Source organism: Merops nubicus, unplaced genomic scaffold, assembly GCF_000691845.1.
Source record: "Merops nubicus isolate BGI_N331 unplaced genomic scaffold, ASM69184v1 scaffold2502, whole genome shotgun sequence".
NCBI classification, from domain to species: Eukaryota; Metazoa; Chordata; class Aves; order Coraciiformes; family Meropidae; genus Merops; species Merops nubicus.
In genome coordinates this window covers 19905-47174 of record NW_008594074.1, presented here as the reverse complement: position 1 = coordinate 47174, position 27270 = coordinate 19905, and the positions used below count along the sequence as shown (strand labels likewise).

The window sequence follows — 27270 nt, the reverse complement described above, 5'->3', positions numbered from 1 at the left end:
TACTAAACAAGGCCAAAGTAAAGAAGGTGCAAAAGACAACTGCTTTACAGAGAAGTAACACCTGACCCTTCCTGAGAAAGGCACCTCCTGAGGAGCACTGGTGTGCCCAAGGGCTGGTGCAGCTCAGTGAGCAGAGCTTTCTGGGGCAGCCCCAAGGGGTGGCCTGCACACCAGCCTGGGAAAGCCATGCTGTTAGGCCCCACAGACAAACCTCTACAGACACCTCTGTCCTCTGAGACACTGCACCTGCTGGCAAGTATATGGCTACACAGATCTGCACCATGCATCTTCTCCTAGTGCCAGTTCTGGTGATAACATATAAGAATAAAAGCCAGTTCATTTTGTTAGCAGTCACTGTGTGCACATCTAGCAACACATGCCAGTGACGCCAAAGTCCTCTTGGGTAATGGCGCAGGGCCAGATGGCTCACAGTCACACACCACAAACTCCTTCCTGCTATTTCCATCTTGTATTTACCCAGCTCAGTCTGTAACAGCTACTGGCATTGAAGGCTTCCTTTTTCAGAAACATCTGTGGTTTCGATAAGTCTTTGTAGGTATGGAAGAGCCTGAAGTCCTTCAGCTCCAGCTCTCGGAGCAGACTGTACCAGTACCGCACCACAGTGCTGTCGTTGCCGCTGACCTCAAACCCAGGCCAGTGGATGTGTACCTCGAAGACCAGCTGTCCTATCTGCTCAACAACATCTTCCAGGATCAGGTTTTCCAAAATTTTCCACTCGGCGCTCTCCACATCTGCCTTGAGGACATCAATCTGCAACAAAAACACCATTCTTATGTGAAAACGACTGGCCTTGCAATTATTGTCAGCAGCATCTGAAGCCAGCCTTGCCCATTTCACAATATACATCATTGTTCTTATGTACAATTCATTTGCTATTAAAAAAAAAAATTAAACAATCTCAGAGCACCCCAGGGCTAAAATGGACAGCGTGTGAAGTTTCACACTTGCCTATTCACAGCCCTTCTCCTCCTGCCTCTGAGTCCTTGTCTGAAAAGCTTTGTACCCTGAGGTGTCTTACGCAGCTCACCCTACAACCAAAGCACGTTACTGTTGCTTTACAAATCTTGTGGTGGCATCAAAGCTGTGGAAAAAAGAAATCCACCTAACTGAACAAAGACACTAAGGCATGACTGTTCCTTAATTCTCCATCACAAAAATCCTGTGACAGAACAAAACACACTAACACAGTGATTGCTTGCACCACAGCCGAGAGGAGTCCTCTTGTATTCCACATGCTGCACGCACCACACAAGCACAAGAGAAGGATAAAGTGATGAAAACTATGCAGAGCTCAGCTCGCCAGCTACCCATGGCCAAGCTACTGTCTGGAGCTTTTGCAGGCATCACTACAGATCCTGAGTGAGGAGGACCAAATCAAAATAGAATTATGCAGGAGTCCGGAGGGTTTTAAGGGCAGCTCTTCCAAAGAAAAAGGGGTATCAGGAAAGAAGCCATGAAGCTGTTTGAAGGGAAAAGTATATCTACTAAAGTGCCCTGTTTCAGTTTTAGACTTCTATTTAATTTTGTACTATTTAATTTTAATTCAGCTATCCAACTCCTCACAGCCCAACATGACTACGGGTTAACTTTGCTCGGAGATCAGCTGGGAGAAGGGAGCTGCATGCCTTAACAAAAAAAGAGCATTTCATCACAATTTCACACCTGGGAGAAAACTATGACTGCAGTTGTGGTCACAATCTGCAGAGCTCCAGGGCCTGTGCTTCCCAGAGCTGAACAGGGTAAACTCCCCCGTGAGGCAAGGTTTGTTTATGCTTGTTCCACGTGAGCTGCTGCTTCTGCCCATCTGCTCACACTCAAGATGTGTTTGAAGAAAAAAAACTGAAGACTTCATTTAGAATCTAGAATAGCTATAAAAAAACAAACAAACAAACAAACAAACAAACAAACAAAAAAAAACCAAAAAAACACAGAAAAACGACCCAGATTCTCTCTTGCAGCCTACCCTCACCACCACAGCAGTGTCAGAAAAGGCACCTGTGCAGGTACAAGGAAAGAAATTTGGGTGGGTGATGTAAAAGCATTGCCAAGGCAATGCTTTCCTAAGCCACACCATCCCAGGACACCTTACTAGAGTCAGGCCATGCCCTGTCCATGTGGGCTGGGGCTCTGACTCACAGACCAGGGGTGCGGGGTTTGGGTCGTGCTGTGATCACCTCTCCCATACAACTAGCGCTCTACTTCACAGGCCATAGCCAGAAACCACAGGACCATGGCTGGGGTGGCCACCTCTACCCTGCCTTGTTCTCTGGATGGCTGACTGGAGGCATGAGGGTCTGGTCTACTGAGGTGTACAGCACTCACAACCATGTCAGCCCTCCTCAGGGACTGTGCTCCAGTGCTATGGATGGTTATGGGATGGCAAGAATCAGTAGGTGTTAAACAACTGATTATTTTTTGGTGTCCATCTGCAAAACAAAGGTATTAACCACCAAACACCCTCTGGAAGGTGCAAGGGTCGCGCCTGTGAAGGTCTGCGAGACTTCTGTGGGATAAGGTGTAAACCAGCTGAAAACTGAACACTGAGTTTTCAGAGCAGGACTTGGAGAGTAGAACTTGAATGAGGTCTGCAGTCACAGACCAAATAATGACAAGCCAAGGCACTCCTTGTCTGCTCGTTAAGGCAGCATTGTGCCTCCTCCACATTGAGGGAGGCAGGGGGCCAGTGGAAAATGACCGAAGGATTATGGAATTAAAGCCCATATTGTGGCACATCCACAGAGGGACCAGAGAGGAGGGTTGCACAGACAACCTTAGTTCTGGTATTTCCTAAGTTGACTCTACAACAAAGAGCCTGTCAGTCTGTCCTCCATGGGTCAGTGAAAGAGTTTTTAACACAGCACTCTTCTGGGTTCAAAGGAAGGTTGAATGTAAATGATGCTGCTCATGACATTTCAGCGGAGAACCACTGCATGGTTGAGCTCACTTGCTTTCCTTTATACATTTAAATAGGTTACTTATTCTTCAGATACCAACTCACAGCTCTATTTTAAATACAGTTTTGGAAGTAGTTGATTCCACATTGGTGCAATTGCCATAGGACCATGCTGTTGCACTTCAGAAACCACAGAATTTTACTTTTAGGAGACTTGTGTAACTTTGAAAGGAGACAAATTATTTAAAGCCTTTTTTTAGAGGGAAGAAACATATCAAAGTGTTTGCTTTTGTTTTCCCATGATCTTGCTTTATGGCAACAGTAGGACATCTTTTTCCCATGGTGATGTTTCCAGTCATCATCCAGGTTTGTTTGTTTTTCTCTTGTGACACAAACTGTTGCTCTGGCTGCTCAGCAGGCACTCAGCACGCTCTGTGCAGTATTTGCAAAACTGATCTGAAAAGTGGCTGCTAACCTATGTCTTGGTAGGATGAAATGATTTACCACAACAGTTGCTTAAACACATACAAAAATAACCAGGAAAGGCTACAAGGCTAGCAGGGATGTGCTGCATACATAACCTGGAGGCTCTTTGTTGCCTTTAGTGCCCCGCTCTGCTCAGAGATCTAAAAGGAGGAAGGTACCTGCCTCTACTCACCAACTTTTGTGACTGCTTTCCAGGGAAGGCATCCATCTCAGCCCAGATTGTCCATTTTATGCAACAGATAGGGTAAAGTAAATGGCAGAACAGCTCTGTGTCGGACTATCTGAGTGAATAACAAGCATCCTGCTAAGACTGAATGCAAGTTTTGTGATGATTAGACAGCTCAGGAGGTATCTACCATCAGTGATAAGCAGCACACTATTGATAAGAAATGCACTACCACCCTCCGGCTGCCTTGATTCAAAGTTCCAGGGAAAGGATTAGTGGACAAATCTATAACCTCAGAGCTCTAATTCACCTGGGAGCACAGCTGGAGTCTGCTGCTGGAAGTAAATCCTGGAGGGCAAAGACCTACAGTGCCTGGAGGTAAAGGATGGCAGCTGACTCCCTGCTGGTTTCAAGCACTCAGACTAAGGCTGGTTCCTCTTATCTTCCACAAATCCTCTTATCTTCCACAAACTAACTAGGTTACCACAGAAGAGTAAAAAATGTGGATTTTAAAATATTTTCCTAGTTTAGCTCCCTTGAAAAAGCACTGCAGCATCGTACCCGTTAATATTGGAGAAAAAAAAAAAAAAAAAAAAAAAAAAGAGACCTTTCCTCATGCATAGCCAAGCATACAAAATAGCTGAAAAAGAACGTGTTTTAGTTATTAAGGTTAAAACGTACGGTATGAAGCCTCATTTCTTCTTTTTAGGGTAATGACTTGTTACAACTGTGCATCATTTCCTAAGGTGGAGATCAGAGCTCTGTTTGCCTTGATCTTTTTGAAATACCAGGGTTAACGGGATTTCAGGCTCTGCACTGCCCCATGTGCACCATTTAAAGCTCCCTGTGGAGAAGAGTCAATTGAGAGGAGTAGCTGGAGGAAGCAATTTGGCTGTATTACTTCCAGCACGAACTCAGCATGTGGAAGTGGCAGCCAGGAAAACCAAAACCAGAGAGGCCAGGTAAGAAGGACACCTCCCCTTCTGTGGGAGCAGCTCCACGGCATAAGCTGGTGATAAGGGAGAGGAGAGATCATTACAGCTTTTGAGCAGGAGCGTGGAGCTCACAACCACCCTGTCTTCCTGAACCACAGTGTTGTACTTAGGAATCAAGGCTGTGAAAAATAACCCTCTGCACTGTCTCTCTGATGCCAGGTTACCATTTTGACATCAGTTGTACAGCAAGCCGAACTCTGCTTGCTTATGCATCCAGTTTTCGTCTCTCCACCTATGTACAATTCTCTGTTTTCAGGAAACAAAACTCTACAAAAAGCTGTTTAATTCATATTTTGATTGCACACAACTTTGCAGGTAACAAACAGGATCCCAAGTGGGTTTTTTTCTTTTAAATGTAGCTTCCCTTTTCCCATCTGCAGCCTGACAGCATGACACTTCCCTCACTGACTCTCCTTTCAAAACGCACCCACAGCCTCTCCTCACCAGCAGGCAAGGGCTTGGCTGCAAGTCCCTTTCATTCCCTTTTATTCTGAGCCGAGGCTGTAATTGATGGCAGACAGGACGCCACGTAGCCTAATAGCACAATTATTCTCCCAGCAGCTTGAGACTGCCTCTCCCCACGCTCCCCACAATCGGTGGGAGAGGGAACCATCCCAGCTCACCCCGAGCCACCCGGCAGGGAGACCGGGACTGCTGTGGGCACAGGCTGGGCAACATGGGCGCTGAAACCAGGAGAAAAGTCAGTCACTACTGTTCAGTGATACACAGCTCCAAACAGCAGCACTTTCTCAACCTCCCTTCTTCCCCCTCATGTCTACACCTCCCCCTCTGGGATGGTCTGTATGACCAGCTTCAAAATTATTCTAGGACAAATGTGTCATCTGTGATTATTTGGTCCCAACGTGACAGATCAGACATCTTCAATTATCTGCTTAAGGCACCAGAGCCATGAAGCCAGTTTGTGTAGCTGGGTGCTTACATGGTCTTTGGTCTTTTTTTACAGTAAAGGGCAGCTATCCAATTGAAGTCACTCATACAATACACACATCACCAAAACAGAAAACCAGCAGCGAGTGCAGACGAGCTTTGTTTCTCTGCTCTCACCACTGATCAGCTGCAGCCTTGTGAGTGACAGAGAAGTATTTTTTTTCCTCCCAGTTTCAGTGGTGTGCTTCTACGAAAGTGTTACACAGCAGGGGCAGGATATTAAGTAATTTTACATATACCACTTAAGATGGAGAAAATGTTTCAAAAATCAAGAAAACTTATTTTACTTTCTCTGATGGCCAACCATCAGTGTAGAAACAGCCTGGCAGAACCAGTAATGGCCCCAGACAGACAAACATACCCATCTGGAAAGCCCACCCAGTGCACACAGGAGGCATCAATCTCAGCTGAGTGCTCAGGAGCACTGCAAGCACTTCGCCCATGCTGTTCCATGGAAGGCTACTCCCAGCAAGGAACTCTGCAGGTACCTCAAGTGACTCCCTCCCACAGCCACAAAGCTCAGGCATAGGGACGACCTGGTACTTTTATTCCCCACTTCTTCCCTTGGTCTCTGCCAAGACGTTTCCCACATACTCTCTCCATCCAGAAGTAATTTCTCTCTGAAGATTCATTACAGAAAGAGACACTCCCCTGCACATCCCTCCAGATCAGCTAGTTAAGTGATGCCTCTTATTCCAGTGAACAGACGGAGAAAAAAAAAGCATTTTGGCTGGCAAGAGTTTTTTTTCAATGCCACTTTACCAGAGGACAAAACAACCTCTGGACAGAAAACCTACCACCTGAATTAGGAAAGCAGCATGATCTCTAATCCTTTCTCCCTGGCTGCACTTGGTCAGGAGGCTGCAGGGTTACACCTGTGGCCCTCCTGTCATTACAAACATCTTTGTGGCATCTTCCCATCTTAACTCACACTGGGTACTAGACCAGCCAGAGATGGCAGCTCACTCATTAATCATCTTCTAGTCATAAAATAATAGACAGCCCCAAGCCTGAATTGACCTTCAGACAGGTTTGACAGGTTTAGTTAGCATTATGCTATGATGACCTTAAAGCTAAAGGTATTGTGCTTAACATCTTCTCTAGCTTTTTACCCAGCAAGACCATGATTCCTGTAGAGTGACCCAGAGAACAGGATCTACAAACCCTCGGCATGAGACAAGCTGCCACTAAACATAAATAACGCTGAGGGAGGACCTTCATCCTTCACAGAAATCCTGAGCATGAAAGATTTAGGTTCCTCATCTCTTTAAACCAAGACCAGTCCCCAGAGCAGGCAACGGGAACCTCACCACTAGCTAAGCACTCAAAGTGATGCCTTCTCTGAGGAAACATGGTGAGGAGCCACTGTGAGGACATGAGCCCCCAAACAGTGACCTTCTCATCTGCTCAGAGTGGCAGCAGCTCCCCAGCATACATCCCTGCTCAGAAACACTGTGCCCCAGCTCCCATTGCACCTTGTTACCTTTTCCAGTTTGCATTGTTGTTTCTGTTGGACAAAAAAAGATGAAAACAACATCCTCTCACCAGGTCCTCCAATCCAACGACTAGATTGCCCAAGTGGGAAAATCCCCACAAGGGAGCTGCAGAAACCCTGATCTCAAATTATTTATCAGCCTGATCATCAGCAAGAGCTCTGCTCACCCAAGCCCGTGCTGCAAACAGACGCTGTGAACATTGCATTTATCCCACGAGCAGCTGATGGCCGAGGCTGGAAGTGCAGCCATTCCGTGCACGGCCATGGTCGGGCACACAAGTTGCTTTGCAAAGAGCACATTCAGCCATCTAATCTCACAGGAGATGAGATGTCCTGCTGCCCACTACCCCCACAAAGTGGGGAAAATCCTTTCATTTCTGTTCTTTTGATCTTCTCTGCTAGACGCTGCTGGATGCCTGTGGGAACGGATGTTTACTCAAAAGAATAAATACTGTACGTTGGACCCTCATGTCTCCTCATTACAGGGGAACAAACATTTGCAGTCTGTTTGTGCTGCCCCAGCACCAAGCAAGGACAGTGGGACCCAGCTCCATGCTTACCTAAAGCCACATTATCCCAGTCTTGCTAAAGGTGAAAGCCAGCAGCAATACAGCAAACCATTGCAAGGGCACAAGGCAGCTGTGGGTGCGGGAGGTTTGCACTAGAAGGCAAATAGTTCAGCAACAAATGATCTCTAAGCCCTGAGGAGCAGGAGCTGTGAGTGTGCGCCCTCCTCGTGCAAGGGACAGAGAGAGATGCACAATAATGATTGTACATCACCAACAGCATTTTGCCTGCAAAACCTGCTATTGTTTATTAGCATAGTGCCCATAGGGGCCTTCAAAATATACAAGTAATGTTATAAATGTTCACCACACCTTAAAGACCATCTCTTGCAGGATGAGAACATGCAGCCCTAGTCTAACTGAATAGCTCCAGTTAAATCTGGTGGAGGACTTGGTTCCCAGCTGCATTACTCAGTGCAATAAATTCCTTTAAGACTACACTCCTTCATGGGAATCTATTTTTTTTTTTTTTACTCCATTTCTGGTCCAAGGTGCCAAACTGCCTCTCCCGTGCTTCACTGTTTGTCTGTCCATGCTGCTGTTTGCTTGCAGCCATGGCAGGAAAAAAAGCTGCATGTTCCTGAACACATGCGTAAGGAACACTCTGAACTGCTTGCATGACTATCAGACTTCATCTGGCACAGGCAGAGAGGAGGAGAAAGGAGAGTTGCTGTGGCTCTGGCCTCTGGATTTCCAGCTTTTGAGAATGGAGGGATACCTTGAACTGCTTTCAAATAAAAAAAATGAGACCAGAAAGGATCCACACACTAAGGTGAAAGTATTCAAACAAGAGACTGCAATTCCAATGACAAGGATTTGTAAACAGAGACAGGAGGAGAGATGATCTATTAGGAATAAATGCAGGGGGTAAAATTACATTTTTTTAGAGAGCATTTAAGTGCTCTGGATAGGGCATTTATTTGAAGAACTTAATGTCTATTACTCTATGGAAACTGTGAGAAAGACAGGTAGTGAGAAAGATCAGGATGCTTAAGGAAAGGGAGTGGCTCTCAATCCTCATAAAACCAGTGTCATGTCACAGACCACCACCTTGACCAGACATGCAGCACTTTGGCTCAGCTAAAACCCTACAGATGCACATTACTGTGCTTAAGCCGGTGTTAAATGGCTTTAAGCAGGAGCTGGGGAGCATGAATACAGTTCTGAGCTCAGCAGGTGCCCTGCATCTGGTACCACCTTGGGAGACAGAGCAGGTTCCCCAGCCTCTTGCCTAACCGGTTTTGGTGGGAGAAGGCAACCAAGGGTGACTGGCTTCTTACAGCAGCAGCATACAATGACAACTTCACAATGCCCACAGCAAGTGCTCTGCTCTTCCAAATGCAGCTGTTGGATGCTGAACTAGTGGTGTGCTGCTGCTGCCAAAAAGAAGGCAGAATGACATATCAGTGCACCAAACTGTGCTGGGAATTGAACACAGCTTGTGCACCCCTCTAGTAGAGCTAGGGGAAAGCAGACTTAATACCTGATTTTTTTTTTTCTGAAGGGTCTTAACAGCCATCAAGGCAACAAAAAAAGAAAATAAACCCCTAAAAATATTCTCCTTTCTAACTTTTAGCAGAAAGTAACATGCTTTGAAAGTGCTTCAATTCAGGCATTGCACTAGTCCTTTTTCTAGAGGAAGAAGAGGCCATGCATTGTACCACAATTAGCCAGTATCATTAAAAAGATCTTTGCTCCATGCCTCACAACTGCATACTAGACAGCACCTTCAAGTCCTTCCCTAGAAACACCACTGCCCTTAACAGTACCTTGAGAACTGCTCCTGGAGGAACAAATTTAAATGAGATGAAAGGAGATGTAAGGGACTAGAAAAAAAAAAAAAAAAAAAAAAAAACACAAAGGAACGTGCATGAGGCACTTCTTGCACGTGTCACAAATTGTGGGAGAGGTGGTGAGCAGTAAACCACTGTCCAAAGATCTTTGCTTCCAGAAAAAGGAGGTTGTCAAGCCCATTTCTCTTTGCTGCCAAACTCTTCAATCTAGTTAACATTAAAATACTTTATGCAGCAGCAGCCTTAGCCGACTAAGCAAAAACAGAGCAACTACCACCTTCATTTCATTTTTAAAATTAAAAAATATATATATCTAAGAAAGAAAACACTGTCAGGAGCTTGCAGATTACTCGGGGGCAAGCGTTACAAGGTTACAGAATGCAGCATGTCCAACTGCTGCTGGAAACATCTGCACCAGTTTGACTGCCCCTTTACAGCAAATGGAGTAAAAGTCACCGACTCATTGATGCACCCCAAACATAAGGTTCATGCACAGCAACAGTTAGTGCTCAGACTGCAGCTCTGCTGCAAGTCTGAGGAAATCAGTCACATTACTCAGAATTACTTTGGCCCAGCATCTACAAACTTAACCTCAAAGGGACTGAATGTGTCTTACGGGCAGTAAGTCTCACAAGAACTCATAAATCCAATTACAGAACTAGAGACAGATGTTCACTGCAGAATAATGTGCTCTCCAGCACTCTGAGCTTCTGCTCTAATGGGATGACAAAAAAAAAAAAAAAAAAAAAACAAACACAAAAACCTTTACATTTTCTGGCTAGCTTGCCCAATGTTATTCTCTCTGGCACTCTCCCTTTCAGCACAATCAGCACTGGAAATCAGGCGTGTGAGGCAGGTTTGCACAACTTTAAAGTCCTGATCTCAGGACCTGCCAGCATCTCAGAGAGGCAGATGCTGAGCCCATTTCAAAAATATGCCCTTGAATGAGATGAAACTGCACCTTAATGTTTTCCCTTGAGTTTATGAGGACCCCAACAGCTATCACAAAGGTCGGAATTTAAGTTAATGGAGGTGAGTGGGTTCCATGCCCCTCCATCCATTGGCAGGTCATTTATTTAGACTATAAGATCTTACAGCTATGGTATTACATCTGTCTGGTGCAAAATGGTGCAGGGCTAATATGGGACTTTAGTGTGTATGGTTAATCCTACTACAAGTAGGCTGTGACCAGCCATTTATACTCTAAAGGAAAAAAAAATAAATCAGTGCTCTGGGACAAAAATCCTGCCACTGTGGCATGCAGAAACTGATGTAACAAAGAGATAGTCTGATGTGTCCGCATAAAAGCAAACGAGATGACAAATGGCAGCAGTGCAGACATTTCCAGGGGAGGAAGGGGAACAGGCTGAGCCATAGCAGAGACATCCCATTGGGACTTCTGAACAGCACTGATTGCTGATGCTCCAGCTGCAGGAAGGACAGTAAAAAACTAATAAGATGTTATGGGAAATACAGGATCTCTCATGTTGGAGGAGACTTACAGAGGTAGGGTATGACAGCCCTACCAAAGCAAAGGCTGCTCTTCACAACCGTATCTGAATGGTACAAATATATCTCGATGGTAAATAACAGCTGCAGAAAAAGGGACACTTCAGCCTAAAGACCATTGATTGCAAAAGAAAATTTGCATGGCAACATAATGAGGCTAAAAAACAGATGAAGGGTGGGTTTTTTTCCTTCTAGAATTGAGATTCTGGAAAAGTTCCAAATAAGCATAATAAAGCAAATAAAAAGTCAAGCCATTTTAAGACAGAGCCCCAAACAACATTTACTTAAGGATCTGTATGATGCAGCAATTCAAGAGGTCTGTTCTCATTTGATCTTTCTGATGCTAAGCCAAACACAGCAGTGTGCAGATCTGAGCTCATGCCTATTGTTCCAGCGAGGTGAAGGGGGCTGTTCCCAACAGCAGCAGCAAGAGGGATGAGAACTCGCCTCCCTGCAAGAGCTCCCAGGCTTCTGAGCTCCTGGCTTCTCATCCCAAGTTCAGGTTTCTACATCAGGCCATAGACCAGTCTGCAGGTGCTCATCAGCTGGTGGTGAGGACCTTATGTGAGTTAAGATGGCAGCTGAGCTAAGTTTATAAACACAGGTGCCAACCACACACTGAACTTGGGCACAGCAGCTCCTCACACTAACTAACCCCCAGGCTCCCTGTGCAATACCTAAATCTAACCTTGCAAGGGATAATCAAATTATTTTGTCTAGGCATGGTCAAGAATTCAAAACACTATTCTGGCCCCTGCAGTCCTGATGCATGCATAATAAAGAATAATCTTTTTGGATTTGGTTGCTCCAAAACTTGAACAAGGACTTTTCCCAATCTGAAGAGTTAAGTTTTTGTTTTGTTAATTCACCATGCACAACTAAGTTGTCATACAGTCTTCCCAGGACTTTTATTTTATCTTCATTTGTGTACTGACAACAGAGCCAGCTTTAAACCAAAATGGTAAATCGATTTTCTTTAATCTTTGCTCTTTCACACCAGTCTTTACAAAACTGAAAGTGCAGCACAAAACAGACTCTGCAGTATCTGCATTAGTAGAGGAGCAAGTGATAAATTATTTTCCTAGGAAGAGGTGATGTTATTACTCAAAAAGGCTTCAGTATGTAGCGCTTTGAAGTTATGTCAAGTATTAAATAACAGGTGAAAGGCAAAAGGTTCCTCCTTTTGAAACCCTAAATCTAAGCCTGTTCAATAAAATGAAGCAGACACCCATCAGCCATTGTCACAAAAAAAAAACCTTCATGAAGAGCCAGTGTAAATCAAAGCCTTCAAATCAAAATCAGGATTACAGATTGCTTTGCATTTCTTTTCACGATGAATAATGACCCAATCTGTTCACTCCAACTTCAACACAACTCTGCTGTCCCTTGTACGTTACACTTATGATCATTTCCTCATTAAATGAAGGCTTCCCTTTGCACTCTCAGATTCTCCTTTCCAGCTTCATTTGTTTTCCAAGAAACTATCTCATCCACTGCTGTGCTCTACTGCCAAGGAATGCAAATTCATAGCACTTACTGATGGCATCACATGAGATTTGTCCTACAGAGCTCTAGAAAGAGGCAAACAACTACCTAAGTCAGAGTTTGAAACTGTGAACACACGTGATTTACTTATTCGTGCTCACTCAGCACAGAATGAACTCTTCCTTGCTTCTGCTGCTCACAGCCTTTCTGTCAAGGGTTTTAAATTTTGCTTTATAGCATAACCTTTGGAATACAGAACACATGCAGCAGCTTGGTTTAAGTTCCTGGTTAAGGGTTAGGACTGTTTTTAGAGGGGTTAATGCTGGAGTGGGAGGAGGTAGCTTGCATTTCAGCAAGGACATCCCCTCATAATTTTATTGGATCGTAAAATCTTCTGTAGCAATCTTCTGAGGAGGACCCTGACACCACACACAATGCAAATCTATGCTGGTACTAGCCGAATGGTTTATTTAGACAGCTGAATCAGACCCCTTATAACTGAAATTCAGACAATGAACCCTTGCAAGACCATGGAGCCAGCTGTGACTAGTCTAGAAGAGCACTGGGATATGTATTTGACCATCTCCCACAGTAGTCTTTATCCAAGTCAGGTTATTACAGTCTGGATGAACAGACAACCACATAATTAAGAAACCCGTTGGATGGCTGGGCTCAGAGGGCAGTGGTTAAAAGGCTGTACTCTACCTAGAAGTCAGTTAGAGTGCCACAGTGTCTATACCAGGATTCGTCCTGCTTATCATCTTTATCAGTTACCTAGAGGAGGTGCTAGATGGCACTGACCATGTTTGTGGCAAATTGGTGGGACCAGCCAATACACACGCTCAAGGGCAGAGCTGCCATCTAGAGGGACCCAGACAGGCTGGAGGAATGGGCTGACAGGAACCTGACAAAGTTCAACAAGGACAAATGCTGAGTCCTACATCCAGGGAGGAAGGACCCCTTGCAATGATAGAAGCTGGGGACTGTCTGCCTGGCTGAGGAGCAGCTCTGCAGAAAGGTCCTGGGGGTTGTGTTACAAAGAAGACCAACAGCATCCCAGGATGCAAGACTATGGCCTATAGACCAAGGGATGTGATTCTCCCTGCACTTATGAGCATGCATCTGGACAGCCAGTTTTGATCCCCACAACAGAAAGAGGACAACGATAAAGCTGAGGTGAGTTCAGTTAGGAGCCACCACGATGGCTGGAGACTGGAGCTCTTGCCCTGCAAGGAAGGGGTGGGGGAATAGGGCCTGTTCAACCTAGGAAGGAGATGGGTTTGTGGGGGGGACTAACATCAGCCTGTAAAGCTTACAAAGAGGTCATCAAGACAGTGGAGACAGGCTCTTAAGCAATGCACAGAAGTAAGACAAGAGACAACAGACAAATTGGAATTGTGGGCTTTCAGACCGGATATAACGAGAAACTTTCTCACGATGAGCATAGCCAAGCAGGACAACAGCTGGCCCAGAGATGTTGTGCAATCTCCATTTTGGAGAAAACTCAGTGGTTTTCAAGACTACAGTGCATAAAGCCTCGAGCAACCCTGTCTGACTTCACAGTTGCCCTTGCTTTGAGCAGGTGATTGGACTACAGGCCTTTCAAGATCCCTTCTGACTTGAATTATCCACCAACTGTGTATGAAGGAAGTACCCCATCCAGTTGTTGCTCATCCATAAGGAACACCAGAACTGTACCACCCTTACCCCAGTCGGCAGTTAGAGAATATGAAAGTGAAAGCTTTTACAAAATTGAACTCCACTGCAATAACAAAGAACGTCTTGTGCATTTACTGGCTTTCTCCTTTTTCCACTGTTCCTCTGCAGTGTGCTACAGAGTGTGCTTCTGACTTGAATTATCCACCAACTGTGTATGAAGGAAGTACCCCATCCAGTTGTTGCTCATCCATAAGGAACACCAGAACTGTACCACCCTTACCCCAGTCGGCAGTTAGAGAATATGAAAGTGAAAGCTTTTACAAAATTGAACTCCACTGCAATAACAAAGAACGTCTTGTGCATTTACTGGCTTTCTCCAGAGAACATGCAGAGTGTGCATGTTCAGAAAAAAAAAAAAAAGGAGGGGGAAGCGGGTGATTAGGAAGATCAATTTTTACATTTCTATCCTTTCCTGTAGGCCAATGAAATACTGTTCTTTTCAGAAGATAAACCAGTAAATTTTCAGTTTAGATTTGTGTACCAGGAAATAAGACCCTCATAACATCCTCTGGTGATTTTTCCAGGGTTTAAAAGATTTCACACTCTAATAGTTCATCAAAATACTCTGACTACGTTTCTTTTGTCAGTCTCATCCTAATTTAGTACTCCATAAATCCTCTACCTCCAGGCTATTTGCACTGCCCAGAAAACTGAGGACTGTTGCGCCACCCAGCCAATTAGAAGGGTCAAGTTATTTTAATCTTACCTCAGATCAACTCTAACAGCAAAAAAATGTTTGTATTTCTTGCCATAACATGAGGATGGGTTTGCCTTTCTGTGGATGAGGTCCCAGTACTGACTGCAGAGTAGCAGGTGTGCTCTCATACGAGCCCGAGTGTAAACAAGTCCATCCAAGTTCTTTGATTCCCTTGCACACCAAACCCCCAAATTGCCTGTTTTCTTTCCAAGGCTACAACGACAAGAACTCCAGGAGGCCTTGTCTATCCTCCCTCCATCAGCCCTATCCAAAGTCTATGACACCAGTGGAAATAAGTCTCAATCACTTAGAGTGTGTTGGTTCAAGTCCCAAATTTAAAGAATAAAAGCAATGCAAAAACAAAACATTAACTTCAAATGCAGCTGCCTGGAATTCCTGCCTTGAAGTGGGAACGGAACAACTTTGAGGGTAGGCAGAGGGATTTTTAAAATTAAAAAGAAGGGGACAAATAGCATATTTTAACCTTCTAATTGGAAAAAGTGCTTTGGAAAAATACTCTGAAACTGTTTTGAATTAACTTATTCATTCAGTCAGGGGAACATTCCACTCACATTCACCAGAAGAATGAAAACCTGAGAGTCCCGGTATTTACTTTGATGTTCTCTTCATAATGTGGAGCTTATCAGTGTCTTTATGCAACATACAACTTCTTAGGCCACCTTTCAAATTAAAGAAAAACTAACCAGAACAATGAGAGGAGAGTCAGCCTATTCAGGCATTTCACAAATAAGAATTAACAGAAGATTGCAGAGTGTGTAACAGCTTTATCCTCACCGGGAGACAGTCAGCTCCTGCCTTCACTAATGCCATAGTTGTGCAGAGGGGAGCTACGTGAATGCTAACAGAGCAAGAGGCTGTATACGCTGTTCATAACGTGCTAACACACTTAACCCTATGTCATGTGTGCACAGCTAGAGGAAAGTCTGACTGCATGTGTTGCATGTGCATTCTGTTCCTTGGCTGCCCTCCACACAGCTCCTTTCATTTCAGATAACTTTTGCCCAGGAAGTTGTATCCTCAGAATGGTAGCTACAACTTTCTCATTTACAGAAAATATTACCATGTTAACCTGAGAACTGACTGTTCTGAGTAAGCCTCCTGTAACACAAGACTCATATGCTTTTTCTGGATCAGGTCATTAATCATTTGTTCTGTGACTAATTCTTCTAAAATCAAAACAATCGATGCAAGGCACACATCAAAGGAAAGCCATCTCTCTCTCTCTCCCCAGATGTTTCACTAATGCATAGCCTAGTATAGTTACAGTATAACTGTAACTAAGAAGAAGGAAAAAGCTGCTTTTTTTTTTTTTTTGTCTTCTCTTCAAAATGGTCCAGGCAGAGCTGAACCAATAGACAATATTAAAGAAAAGCAAGAAGTGAACTGAAAAGGATATCTTGCATTTTATAGTAACAAACCAAGCATTGCACTGCTTGCTTTGTAAATCTTACTGAAAAGCCTCTTCTTAGCTCAGGCTGCCTATTTCTTAAAAAACAAAGACAAGCAGAACTAGCTGCAGGCAATGAAGTCTATTAGCATTTGAATTCATGCTAGTATATCCTCTGAAGGAAAAACTCTCTTAAAAACAACCTAAGGAACTTCTTCAAACATATTCTGGCAACAGTTACTTGGGGCCTGAAGACTTCTGATGTCTTTTCAGTTCTTTACAAACAAACGGGGAAATGTTAAAAAACCACAGATAGCTGCCAATTTCAAAACAGGATGTTTTTGTTGTTGAAGACTGTAATTAGGACCAATGACCTTGAAAATGTAAACAACCCATCCATTATCTCTTCTCTCCAATTACTGTTGCAAGTAATTTTTTTCCCTCTTTATAAACTTGGCTGTATGAGTAGTTTACAAGGACCAGAACTTCCACAGGGCAGAAAATACTAGCACCCAATGTGACCAGCTAGTTGAAAAAAAAAGGACGGCAGGAGGAAGAAAACATTTAGTGTATGACTAGTCGCTTAAGATCAAGGTGGCTGTTACGAGCACACAGAAAAAGCAAGACAGAAAATGCAGCCCTACAAGGAACACATTACAAGTATTGCTGAAGAAAGACCAGTTGTCAGAAGATCACCTTGGAAAGTGCCCAAACTCCTGAGACAGCAAGGAAGAAATTCTGCAGCTTTCCCAACACCTAACTTGCAGTCAGAGACCCAACCCCAAGTCCTTACCTTCTGATGCCCAAATTCATTCAATATTGTGCCCAGCTTCTTTGTGTTGCTGTGAAGTTTATGAGCAGCAATGGCTGGATTTGGATCCCTCCAGTCAATGGACAGGCGATGATACCAGAGGTGACGACCCTCCTGAATGTGTGCTGACTTGATACTGGGGTCAAAGTGATGCACCTCACATCCACTGTTGGCCATGCCGATCTCAAACTGGTTGTCATCATTGCCTAGCCTACAAAACAAAAAAGATGAAACTACTAAGACTCCACAAAGAACTATTAATGAATAGGACATTCTGAGGATTCGTAATAAAAGAAGGTAAAATCCAACTTATTTGTTTCTGAAGCAAAGTGGAAGAATTGTTTTGCTCCTTCTTGGGATATATCCACACCACTGAGCACCCTCTAACCCCAATTCTGACAAGATAACCATAAATAAAGCTAAGGGTCCACAATAATACATGTTGAAGATTTGGAATAAGCAGCTAGATAAAGGAAATTTAAAGGAATGTGTTTTTTCCCCAGTGTCACATTCATAACTGACCTTAAATTCTTAATGAAAGTTTTCATTTATAGAATGAAACTAATGGAGTGGATTGGAAGAACTCACCTCACCAGAAAATTCAAGCTCATTGCAACATACTGCATACAATTAGAATGAAGGGCTCCTTTCAAGACAAGAACTAAACCACTTTTAGCCAAGCTGATAATCTTTCCAAAGAGCTTTTTCTTAGTTCAGAAGTTGCCATAATTTATAAAAAAGTAAACTAAACGTTAGAACCTTTGTGCTGTCACTATTCCTCTATTCACAACATATATTTTTATATATACACCTCTATTTTCAATTTGCCTTTTCTTGACAATATTACAATACTTTCCTTAGTCCCCACCGCACAAACTTCCAATAACCAAGCCATAAGCAGAAAAGTAACTACATTTGAAATTTATACAGTACTGTTTTGTAAAAATCAGGCATATATCCCACCACATCCATAATCTAGTGTTGCAGAGATGAGCCACAATGGCCACCAACAGAGACAAGACACAAGAACCAAATGTCTGTCTTTCTCTGTGCACAGGAATAGACAGAGTAAAAAAGCAAATTTAAAAGTAACCCCTTCACAATAGGAGCAGAGTTTTTACACAGACTTAAGAGAAAGATTGCTTTAAATTTGGAAAAGACCCCAAAGCAGAAGAAAGAATTAACAGCCCCATCCTACCCCTTGTCTCAGTCCCTGTCTCTGCAAAGAGATGTACTTTACAAGACTGTGCCATATCCCCAACTCACTGGTCCACACAGGGTACATCAAAACTAAAAAGTTCTGGAATTTATCATTGCAATCACATGTATGGACCACAGGCCTTCCCTACTGCATAAAATAGGATGTCTTCTTCATACCTACTCCTTCAAGCTTGTTCCAAATCTGGTTCATATTAGACAAAAAACCTTGAACTTGATCAAAATTATAGTGTTGGTTATACACATTTGTAGCACTAGGACGAGAATCAAGATTTTTAAGTCAGCACTTTAACCAGCTCTACTAATTGAGAATATTCACTGTGTACTAACAGCACAGCATTTATCTATCACATACAGACCATTGCAGGACACTTCTCTTAGATCTGCTGTCAGAGCACCTGTTACACTACACCACGATTAATCTTAGAAACAGCGTGAGTCTGAAATAGTTGTGGCTATTTACATCAATATCTAAAATGCAATAAATTTTAAATTATGCTATGCTATGGTATGACACTAAGTCAGCACTAAATGTTTTACATGGATGACATACCGATAAACCAAACTGAAACCAACTTCTGAAACAATTTTTGGAAGTTACAGAAATGGTAAAACACTTGCTGTAATACTGGCTAAGCACAGTGTAATGATGCCCTATTAGAAAGTCTTCTCAACCACCTTCCCCTTCAAGCATTGTAGGAAAGGAAGAGACAGGGTTTGCAAAATCAGCCCAGTGTGCTTTTAAGAACAACTGTTTCACAGGATTCCAGGCCATACAGCCGAGTAGGAGGAAAAGAGAGGAGTTTTCTTCTAATATATTCAACACACATTTGGAAAAAAGTTCAGAAGTTAACCAAGTGAATCGATGTATTTGTCTGCATGTGGCATTCTACATAGGGGACACTGATGAGCAAAGACCAGTGTAATCCCTTAGGAATGAGAAGCTGGGTAAAAATTAACAACATGTGAATTGTTGGGGCCAGTCACAGCATTAGAGCAATGAGCCTACCAGTGACTGAGAGACACAGGCACCCATGACACACTTCTAACCATATCAACTGGTACAAACCAGAGGACCAGATGCTTTTGATATAGACTGACCTCAGGCTGCCTCCAGATTGCTGCTCGTGTGGACTGCAAAGGGAGCTTCATAGTTGTGCAAAACAGAAAAGGGGTGGGGGGGAGAGGAAGAAGGTGAAGAAGGTGCTGATATATTGTCTGGCACTCTAGCTAACAGCTCAAATTTATGCCTGAAGAGAGATCTAACCAACAACAAATATTTAGGAAAATAAGGTCATCTCCAAAAGAACTGGTTTGAAAAATTCCTGGCTCACCTATGCTCATGCTAAGGAATAACATAGCATGAAAAAGGTAAACAAATGAGCTCTCCTAAGGAAATTTTTGTGTTATCTACAAAGGGATCATGATTTTAAAAGAAAGGTGTGGAGGTCACAGAAAACTAGAGAGGTCCTTCCTCACCATCAGGAGAGAGCAACTGCTGCCTCTAGCAACAGCAAAATAAAAAAAAAAATGCTGAAGACAGTGACCTATTTTTACTGTAAAGGAGAAGAGAGCTGGGCTACAGAGCCACCCGCAGCCGGGGCCGAGGTGGGCTTGCAGGAGCAGCAGTGGCAGTGGCAGGACGGGCTCTCCCAGCCTGCGTGCAAGTGGGAAGGGCGGGAAGGAGGGAGGGCGGGCTGGCTGGCACTGCTCCCCGCCAGCGGCGGGGCAGGGACGCTGACCCGGGACGGAGCGTGGCACAGCAGGGAGCAGAGTCCCTTGGCCATCCCCAGCTCCCAGGGTTCACAGAGGGTCACAGGGGACAGCCTCCCACGCGGCACCGGCGCTGGGCTGCAGCTTGGCCTGGGCCAGCACCACCACACCGGCCCCGCCTCACCCTGGAGTGGGTGGCACAAAAGCTGCTTTGTTTCCTCCAGCAGAGCTCCGGTGGACACTTGTAGCTGACCCAGCCTGACAACTGCAGGTACTCCAGCTCCCACGAGGACCACAGGACAGAGCTGTGAAAACATGCATGTAAAGGTCCAGCTTTCCCTTGCTGTGTTCTCCCTTTTCATCTTTCTCAAAGGAAGAGGACAGAGTTCCGCAGCTCAGGGAAAAAATGAAGCATCCCTTGTCTGGATCCTAAAGCCACCACAATTCAAGACCCACCTGAAAGGGCTTTTATACAGCATTGCAGCAAGACTCTCTGAAGCTCAACTACTAAGTTTCTGAAATCCTATTCATTTATATTACCCCAGCTTGAGTGCATCGCCTGTGGTGTTTGTAACAGACTTAGCTTAACCTAAGCAGATTTAGCACTAATAACTAGAGCTCACTAATGCATATTGCAATTATGTATCATACTGGGAAATCCTCTCCCCTAAGCAAAAACATTGCTGCCTCCCAGTAGCAGAGGCAACTAATACTAATCTAAAAAGATCTCCAGGCATTTCAGACACTGCTTGCTCCCATTCACAAGTAAACTCTCCTATAACATTCAAGAAGACAAAGCCTAAGCAGCATGTTTTGTTCCATTTTTAATGATATATGGATTTAATTCAGGATTCCCAGTAACAGCCACACTGAACTTTCACATTTGTCCTCCATCCATCCTCTCCACAGAGAACACTCTTCATTGGAAGCAGCTGCTCCCTCTTCACTCTTTATGAAGTGTATGAGATAACAAAAATGTTTAAAGGGGATTTTCATCTTGCTCAGAACAAAATTGTTTTTCTGCCTGTCATAAACTAAAGGAAGTGAGTCTGAGAGAAGAAATATGCAGTAATGAGCTCCAAAGGCTGCAGAAGTAAACTGGAGTAAACTGCTCCTCCTTAACCTCAAATATTTCCCTTTTATTTTTTTGCTGTTTCATGTGATGCATTATGGCTGCATGTTTACTGCATGTGTGTACCTGATTGATGGAAGAGCCAACATCAACTCCAGTCTCTCCTGAGCCCTACTGCTCCCACCAGTAGAGAAAACCTAGCATTCAGGCTCCCTGTACCATACCCCAAACAACACATCTATAGCACTGGTATACATACATTATCTCAGACTGGTTCAAACCCAACAGCAAGTCATCTTTGTGCTGGTCAGCTTCATGCCAAATCTGCACTTCCTAGCACAGATGAAATCAACTCTGTGTTTTGCCTACTTGCCAATTCAACAAAACCACCATTCTCAACCCACACTTGGTCCATAGCAAGAGGGAAGAGGGACACAAATACAGGAGCTCAGGTCTAATATTAATGATCATGTCACTTGAAGGGCAAGGTCCAAATTAATTCCACTGAACTATGAATACTTTGCCAAGACACCTAAAGTCAGCAGCCACATTACTGCTGACTTCCTCTATAATCAGAGAAAAGCTATACCTACCTCCAGAATGTTATTTAGCTTAACTGAGTTTCCATCTGAATGTGTCTGCTTGTCCTTATTGACTGCGAGAAGGAGCCTACCTACAACAGCCAGGTAGGTGAGGTCTGGACCTGAGCATGTGATAACACAGTATCTCCCCTATCTTTCACAGGAATGTCAAAAACAGAGGAAAAGAAAATTATGTAAACCTAAACTGCATCCAGCTCTGGAGCCCCCAACACAAGAAGTACACAGACCTTTTAAAGCAGGTCCAGAGGAGGACCACAAAGATGATCAGAGGGCTGAAACACTTCTATGAGGACAGGCTGAGAGAGTTGGGGCTGGTCAGCCTGGAGAAGGAAGAGAAGGCTCTGGGGAGACTTTCAGTATCGGAAAGGTGCCTACTAGAAAGCTGGAGAGGGACTTTTTACAAAGACTTGCAATGATAGGATAAGGGGTAATGGGTTCAGACTGGAAGAGGGTAGATTTAGATTAGATGTAAGGAAGTTCTTCACTGTGAGGGTGAAGACACTCAACCCAATTGCCCAAGGAAGTTGTGGATGCTCCAACGACTAGATGTGTTCAAGACCAGGTTGGATGTGGCCTTGAGCAACCTGGTCTAGCTGACAGTGTCCCTTCTCATGGCAGAGGGGTTAGAACTAGATCATCTTCAAGGTCCCTTCCAACCCAAACCATTCTATGGTTCAGGGTTTTGCATGAAAACCAGGTAAGTATAATTTGAAAGAGATTGGAAAAAAAAAAAAACATTAAAAAATAAAAAGCAGCAGTAGTCAAGAGGAGTTTATTCTCCATATAATGTGATTTGCCTCTAAGGGGCAAGTTGTTGTTTTGCCACAGAACAATGCAGCTGAATAAAAACCTGAGAGCCCCTCATGTCCTGAGGGGTTTGGTCTTTACAGCTCATTATAAGCTTGGTCCAAATACAAGCCCACCCAAATTAACAGAAAACATTCCCTTTGACTGCAGCACGATCTGCAACCACTTTACATTAATTGCTGGTGTTAAGTGCCATGTGCTATTCACTGAGAAATGCCAGTCAGACACAGTTCCTCTTTATCCACCATTTGTAAGCCCACAGCAGCAAGATCACAGAAATAAACTGCACTGGTTCAAGAGGGATGAAGCCTTTCAATACATCTCTTACCCAAAGCTGGCTCCCAGGACAGCAAAGAGTTTTATTAGGCAGCAGCCATGTGGTGATCTGTGTGAAACGAGCTCCAGATCTCAGCAATCATTCTCCTAACGCAACTGTGTGCTGATGGGTAATGCAAAAGGCCAGTGGCCTGACAAACTCTTGAGGACTGACCTCCGCTTTCCTCCCAGGAAGCAGAGTGTTTTATTAGCAGGGAAACAGGCTGCATTTGTGGGTTTACTACCTGTGAAAATACTTGTTCTGCGAGGAGTGAAAACTTCAATCTCAGCTGCTGTAAACATCATAAACACTACAAATGTTTTAAAATAAAGCCACAACTGCCTTTATTATTATCACTTTGGCACATGTCACCCCTGAAGTGCTTAGCAAATACACTCTCATATGGAAATGTACTATTTTGTCCCGGGGATAGTTAATGAAGCTTTATAAGTAATGCTGCTGAAGTACCTGGCAATTATGCAAGTCATTTCTGCTCAAGGAAGATGCTGCAGGCTTCTCAGTTTATCTCGTTAATTTCCACCTTCCTCTGTATGAGCTACCACTCACTAATCACCATTAAGCGATTTGTTTTCATACTGATACTAGAAAAGCAAAGGAAAACAAACACCCTCGAAGAGAAAGGTTTTTCCCCAAAACCAGGGTTCACAGAAGCACATCAACGTGTGCCAAACACACCTGAACAAAGTCTACATTTTAAAAGACAACCTTGTTGCAGCTTGTTTTGCACTTAGAGGGCTTTTTGAAGCTAAGTGTCATGAAACAATTTGTTGCCTTTGAAAGAGAGCACGTACCCAAGGGAATACAGACGGCATTGCTTGCTTCTGATTCGATGAATGAGGCTAAACCTCTCGTCAAGACAGATCGACCAGGGCTTCTTTGTGGCTTCAGAGTATCCTCTCAGGCTGTTCAGGTTCATGTGCTCACATGAAATCTGTTGAAATCAAAGGATGTTTCATTTTAAGACATGACTGTTAATTTGTTTTTAATTTTAGAGTGGAAAGAAGAAAAATGTTAATTGGTTTCATTTAAATCTGATTGTCAGTGTGATACACAGCTATGGAGATTTGATGATTTTTTTTTCCTTGTTTGTCTGTTCTGCTTGGTGAAATTTAAGGCTTACGTAATCCCCCAGAGAGTAATGTAGTTTGAAAAGCAGATAATTAAGCATTAGTACCATACCCCTAAATCAATTTCCTGAGAACAAGTTACTGCGGCATTAAAACGTGTTGGTTTTTCTTTCCAAACTTTGGAGAGGATTCTGCACCCTGAATAATATTAAAATCACATCATGATTCAAGACTGCAACCACAAGTTGCAGTGTCACTGCAGTGTACACTGTATACCTTACCCCGAGTGTCCTGGACCTTGGTTCCAGAAGGGATTTAATCATTACCCAAACACGTTCTCCCTCCAGCAGCAAAGGAATTTAAGCAAGCACTTGACTAAACACAGGAATCATGGTACGTGTGTCTCTGCTGTGCTGGCCTAGACAACTAGAATCTAAAGCCAAGATAAAAACACTGCAAAAGGAGACCCAAGAAAGCAAGGACTGTGTTAGATTCATCAGAAACCTGAAAGTGTCCAAAATCACTTAACTGAGATGTGAACTCAGCTTTGCCAGCAGCTAAGCAGCCACCTGCAACAACCTAAACACAGCAGTGACTGAGCCAAGGAAGCCATGGCCCTGGGAGTGACTCTCTAAGGGGGAGCCCCTGCCTGCAGCACCAGCTCTGCCTGTGCCTGGCACCCTGGGCCAGCCAGCCCCAGGCTCTCTCATTCCCTGTCACCCTCTTCCACCAGATCCACTTTGGAAAGGGCAGGCATGGAGCTGGGGATGCAGCAAACTTTCCAGCATTCGGGAGCCAGGGCACAGCAGGCAATGGAAAACCAGTGCAACTTGTATGGCTGTCACCATAGCAGTGGTGAGGAGGCAGAGGGAAGCAGCAGTAAGCACCAAAGCTGTGGTTACTTCTGCCCAAAAGAGGCTGTGCCACGCCGCACCAGCATCAGCTTACGCTTGGTTGTTGAAGGGCTTTTCAAACCGTGTGCAGCTCACCCACCAAACTCAGAGGGGTTGCAGGACACTGGCTGCTAAAACGCAGATAGGAAAGCAAAGACTGAGTTGCAGGAAACCAAATGAGCCATCATGAGAAAAAAGTTGGGTTTGGGGCCTAGTATCAATCCTGGCTGCAGGGATGGGAACTGGCACTGCCAGAAAGCCAACAATAAAAATGGTGGAAAGAACAGTAGTAGAGCCAAAAAAGACCAAACATCAGTCCTGAACTGACTGTTCTCATCTTGCTCCTTCCCTCCTCTACAGCAGACTGCCCAGGCTCAGCTCTTGGTTTTAACCAAACTAATAATCTCAGATATGGCCCCACCTGCAAACACAGAAATGGAAAATTTTTACACAAGGATGAGAGTGAAAATTTGAACCCAGCCTTTGCTGTGGCAGGCACTCTCTACCATATGCCTTATAGTAAGTAAATAAACCACATTCTTTAAGAAGCTTAAGCTCTGAAAGACCATTATCTGGAGCACTACATTCAAAGAGCTACACAGTCCATCAACACCTCCCTGCTCCTGCTCAGCTCACAATTCCCATGGAAAATTCATAAAAGCTAAAATAGCATCTCTTCAGGTTGCTCTCAGGATTCACAAAGTTTTAAGCAATGACTTGCATGGCACCCCACCACCCCTTTCCCTTCAGTCATATAACAATCAAAGAATAAATGGCACTGTAATAACAAGCACTAATTTTAAGACACAGAAGAATAACATGTTCTCTACAGAAAAGTAAGATTCTGCAGTGCTGCCACTTAATTGACTCATGCTATTATGAGCAATTACAACAGTCAGAATTTGAGCAATTTTAATAGCTCTTGCTATCAAAAAACCCCACCTGAACTCTGCCTTTAGCACCATCGTTAGTCTGTTGTGTGGTTTAACAGACCCCGATACACTGAGCTCACAATCCTGCCCTGGGCTTCTACTTGCTATCATTTGAACAACTGCACGTGTAAGATGGTTCTTCTGACCATCAAATACTAGCATTATAAAAGCTTTCTTTGGCCACACCTTGACCCTGCTGACATGGCACCTTGCCCCTCCAGCAGTCTGAGCCATTCTACACTGACGTCAAGGAGCTGAACTCAAAGTAATTAGCAGACACTTGCTCAGCAAACAAGATCCCCTGCTCACCTACATACGCAGGATACCATTTCCAGAAGTGCTCATACCCGTCATGGTGCTATCCTGTCAGTTATGAATCCTGCCAGGTCAGGAACACGCATTTATCTTTTGTTTTCACTTACACTTGTCCCCTCCACCAGGTTCAGTTACTCTGGGAACGAAACTTCTCGATTAGTGTGTCAGAAGCAATAAACTCTCTGCTAATTGATGTCCTTGTAGGCTTTGACCCAACTAGTGGAGTTTAGCATCATCTGCCACTGTTTATTAAGTCACCGAGATGAAGGATGTTTTCAGCTTAATATGCCTGCTGCAGCCTAAACTTCAGTACAACAAAACAAGCAGCTCTACAGACATCTCTTGCTGCCTTCACATGCACCACCTCTCCCCCTGCCCTCTCAGTGCTGGTGTGAGTGGAGGCAGAGATGTCATTTTCTTAAGCATTTAGCCAGGGGTACCCACAAGTTGAAGGGTAAGTGAGCACATTGCTACCGTCCCAGGTACCACACTGTTGGCACAGCAGCATATTTTTAGACACATTTCAAATGGGTCTTCTGTCTCAGCCTCGAAAGCACTGCATTAACAAAGAATTTTGTATGTGAATGACATTTCAGTGACATTAACACCTGAGGCTTTTTGCTGTTCTCCAGTGTAAGCGATGGTGCAGTTAAACCTTCATTCAAGGGTCAACTACTGATAGATCTGGGTAAGGAAAGCAACCATCCTGTTGGAACTGTGGCCATTTTCCATTTTTTTATTACAGGAAATGCATGCCTAAATGCTTTTGTGCAGAACTGATGTCTCCATTAAGACATGACAGCCTGATTTCCATACATGCTGAACACTGGAAGTATCTGTCAACACAATCTGGATTTGGAAACGGCACCTTCGAAAAAGCACATAAACCCATGAATTTTCCAGATGCAGGAGAGGAATCATATCTGGAACTTCAGACATATCATACTCCTGTCAGGACACAAACCCATTTGGAAATAAAAAGGAAATAATGCATTCCTTCTATTCTATATTTTGACCTTTACATTCACATTGACCATCCTTGCTAGATTATATGACTTCAGAAATAAAGCAATTTTGAAATCAGTTTGGTGTGAGATTAATTCCTTATCTGAGAGGGAACAGTCTATGCCAGGCAAACGGTTTTCTAAATGGAGACTGAAATAAAAAAAACTTACCTGAGAAGTGCTAATGTACTTCAGGAACCTCAAGGCCTCATAGTTGAGGGAAGGAGTTGGACTCGCCCATGGCTGTAGTTCAATGTGCCATCTTACAGCCTACAAAACAAAACAAAAAACACCTTAAAGGAACAGGATTCATTTCTT

At 43.8% G+C, this 27270-nt stretch overlaps 1 protein-coding gene across 1 annotated transcript; it reads right to left on the bottom strand.

Annotated features, from left to right (window-relative positions):
• Window positions 1-311: 311 nt before the first annotated feature.
• On the bottom strand, window positions 312-27222 carry METTL24 (methyltransferase like 24; the record flags this gene model as incomplete). Its single annotated transcript, XM_008935609.1, has 4 exons — window positions 312-771; window positions 16975-17203; window positions 23533-23672; window positions 27124-27222. Coding segments are annotated over 4 exons (783 nt in total), but the record flags the coding sequence as incomplete, so codon positions are not given.
• Window positions 27223-27270: the final 48 nt, after the last annotated feature.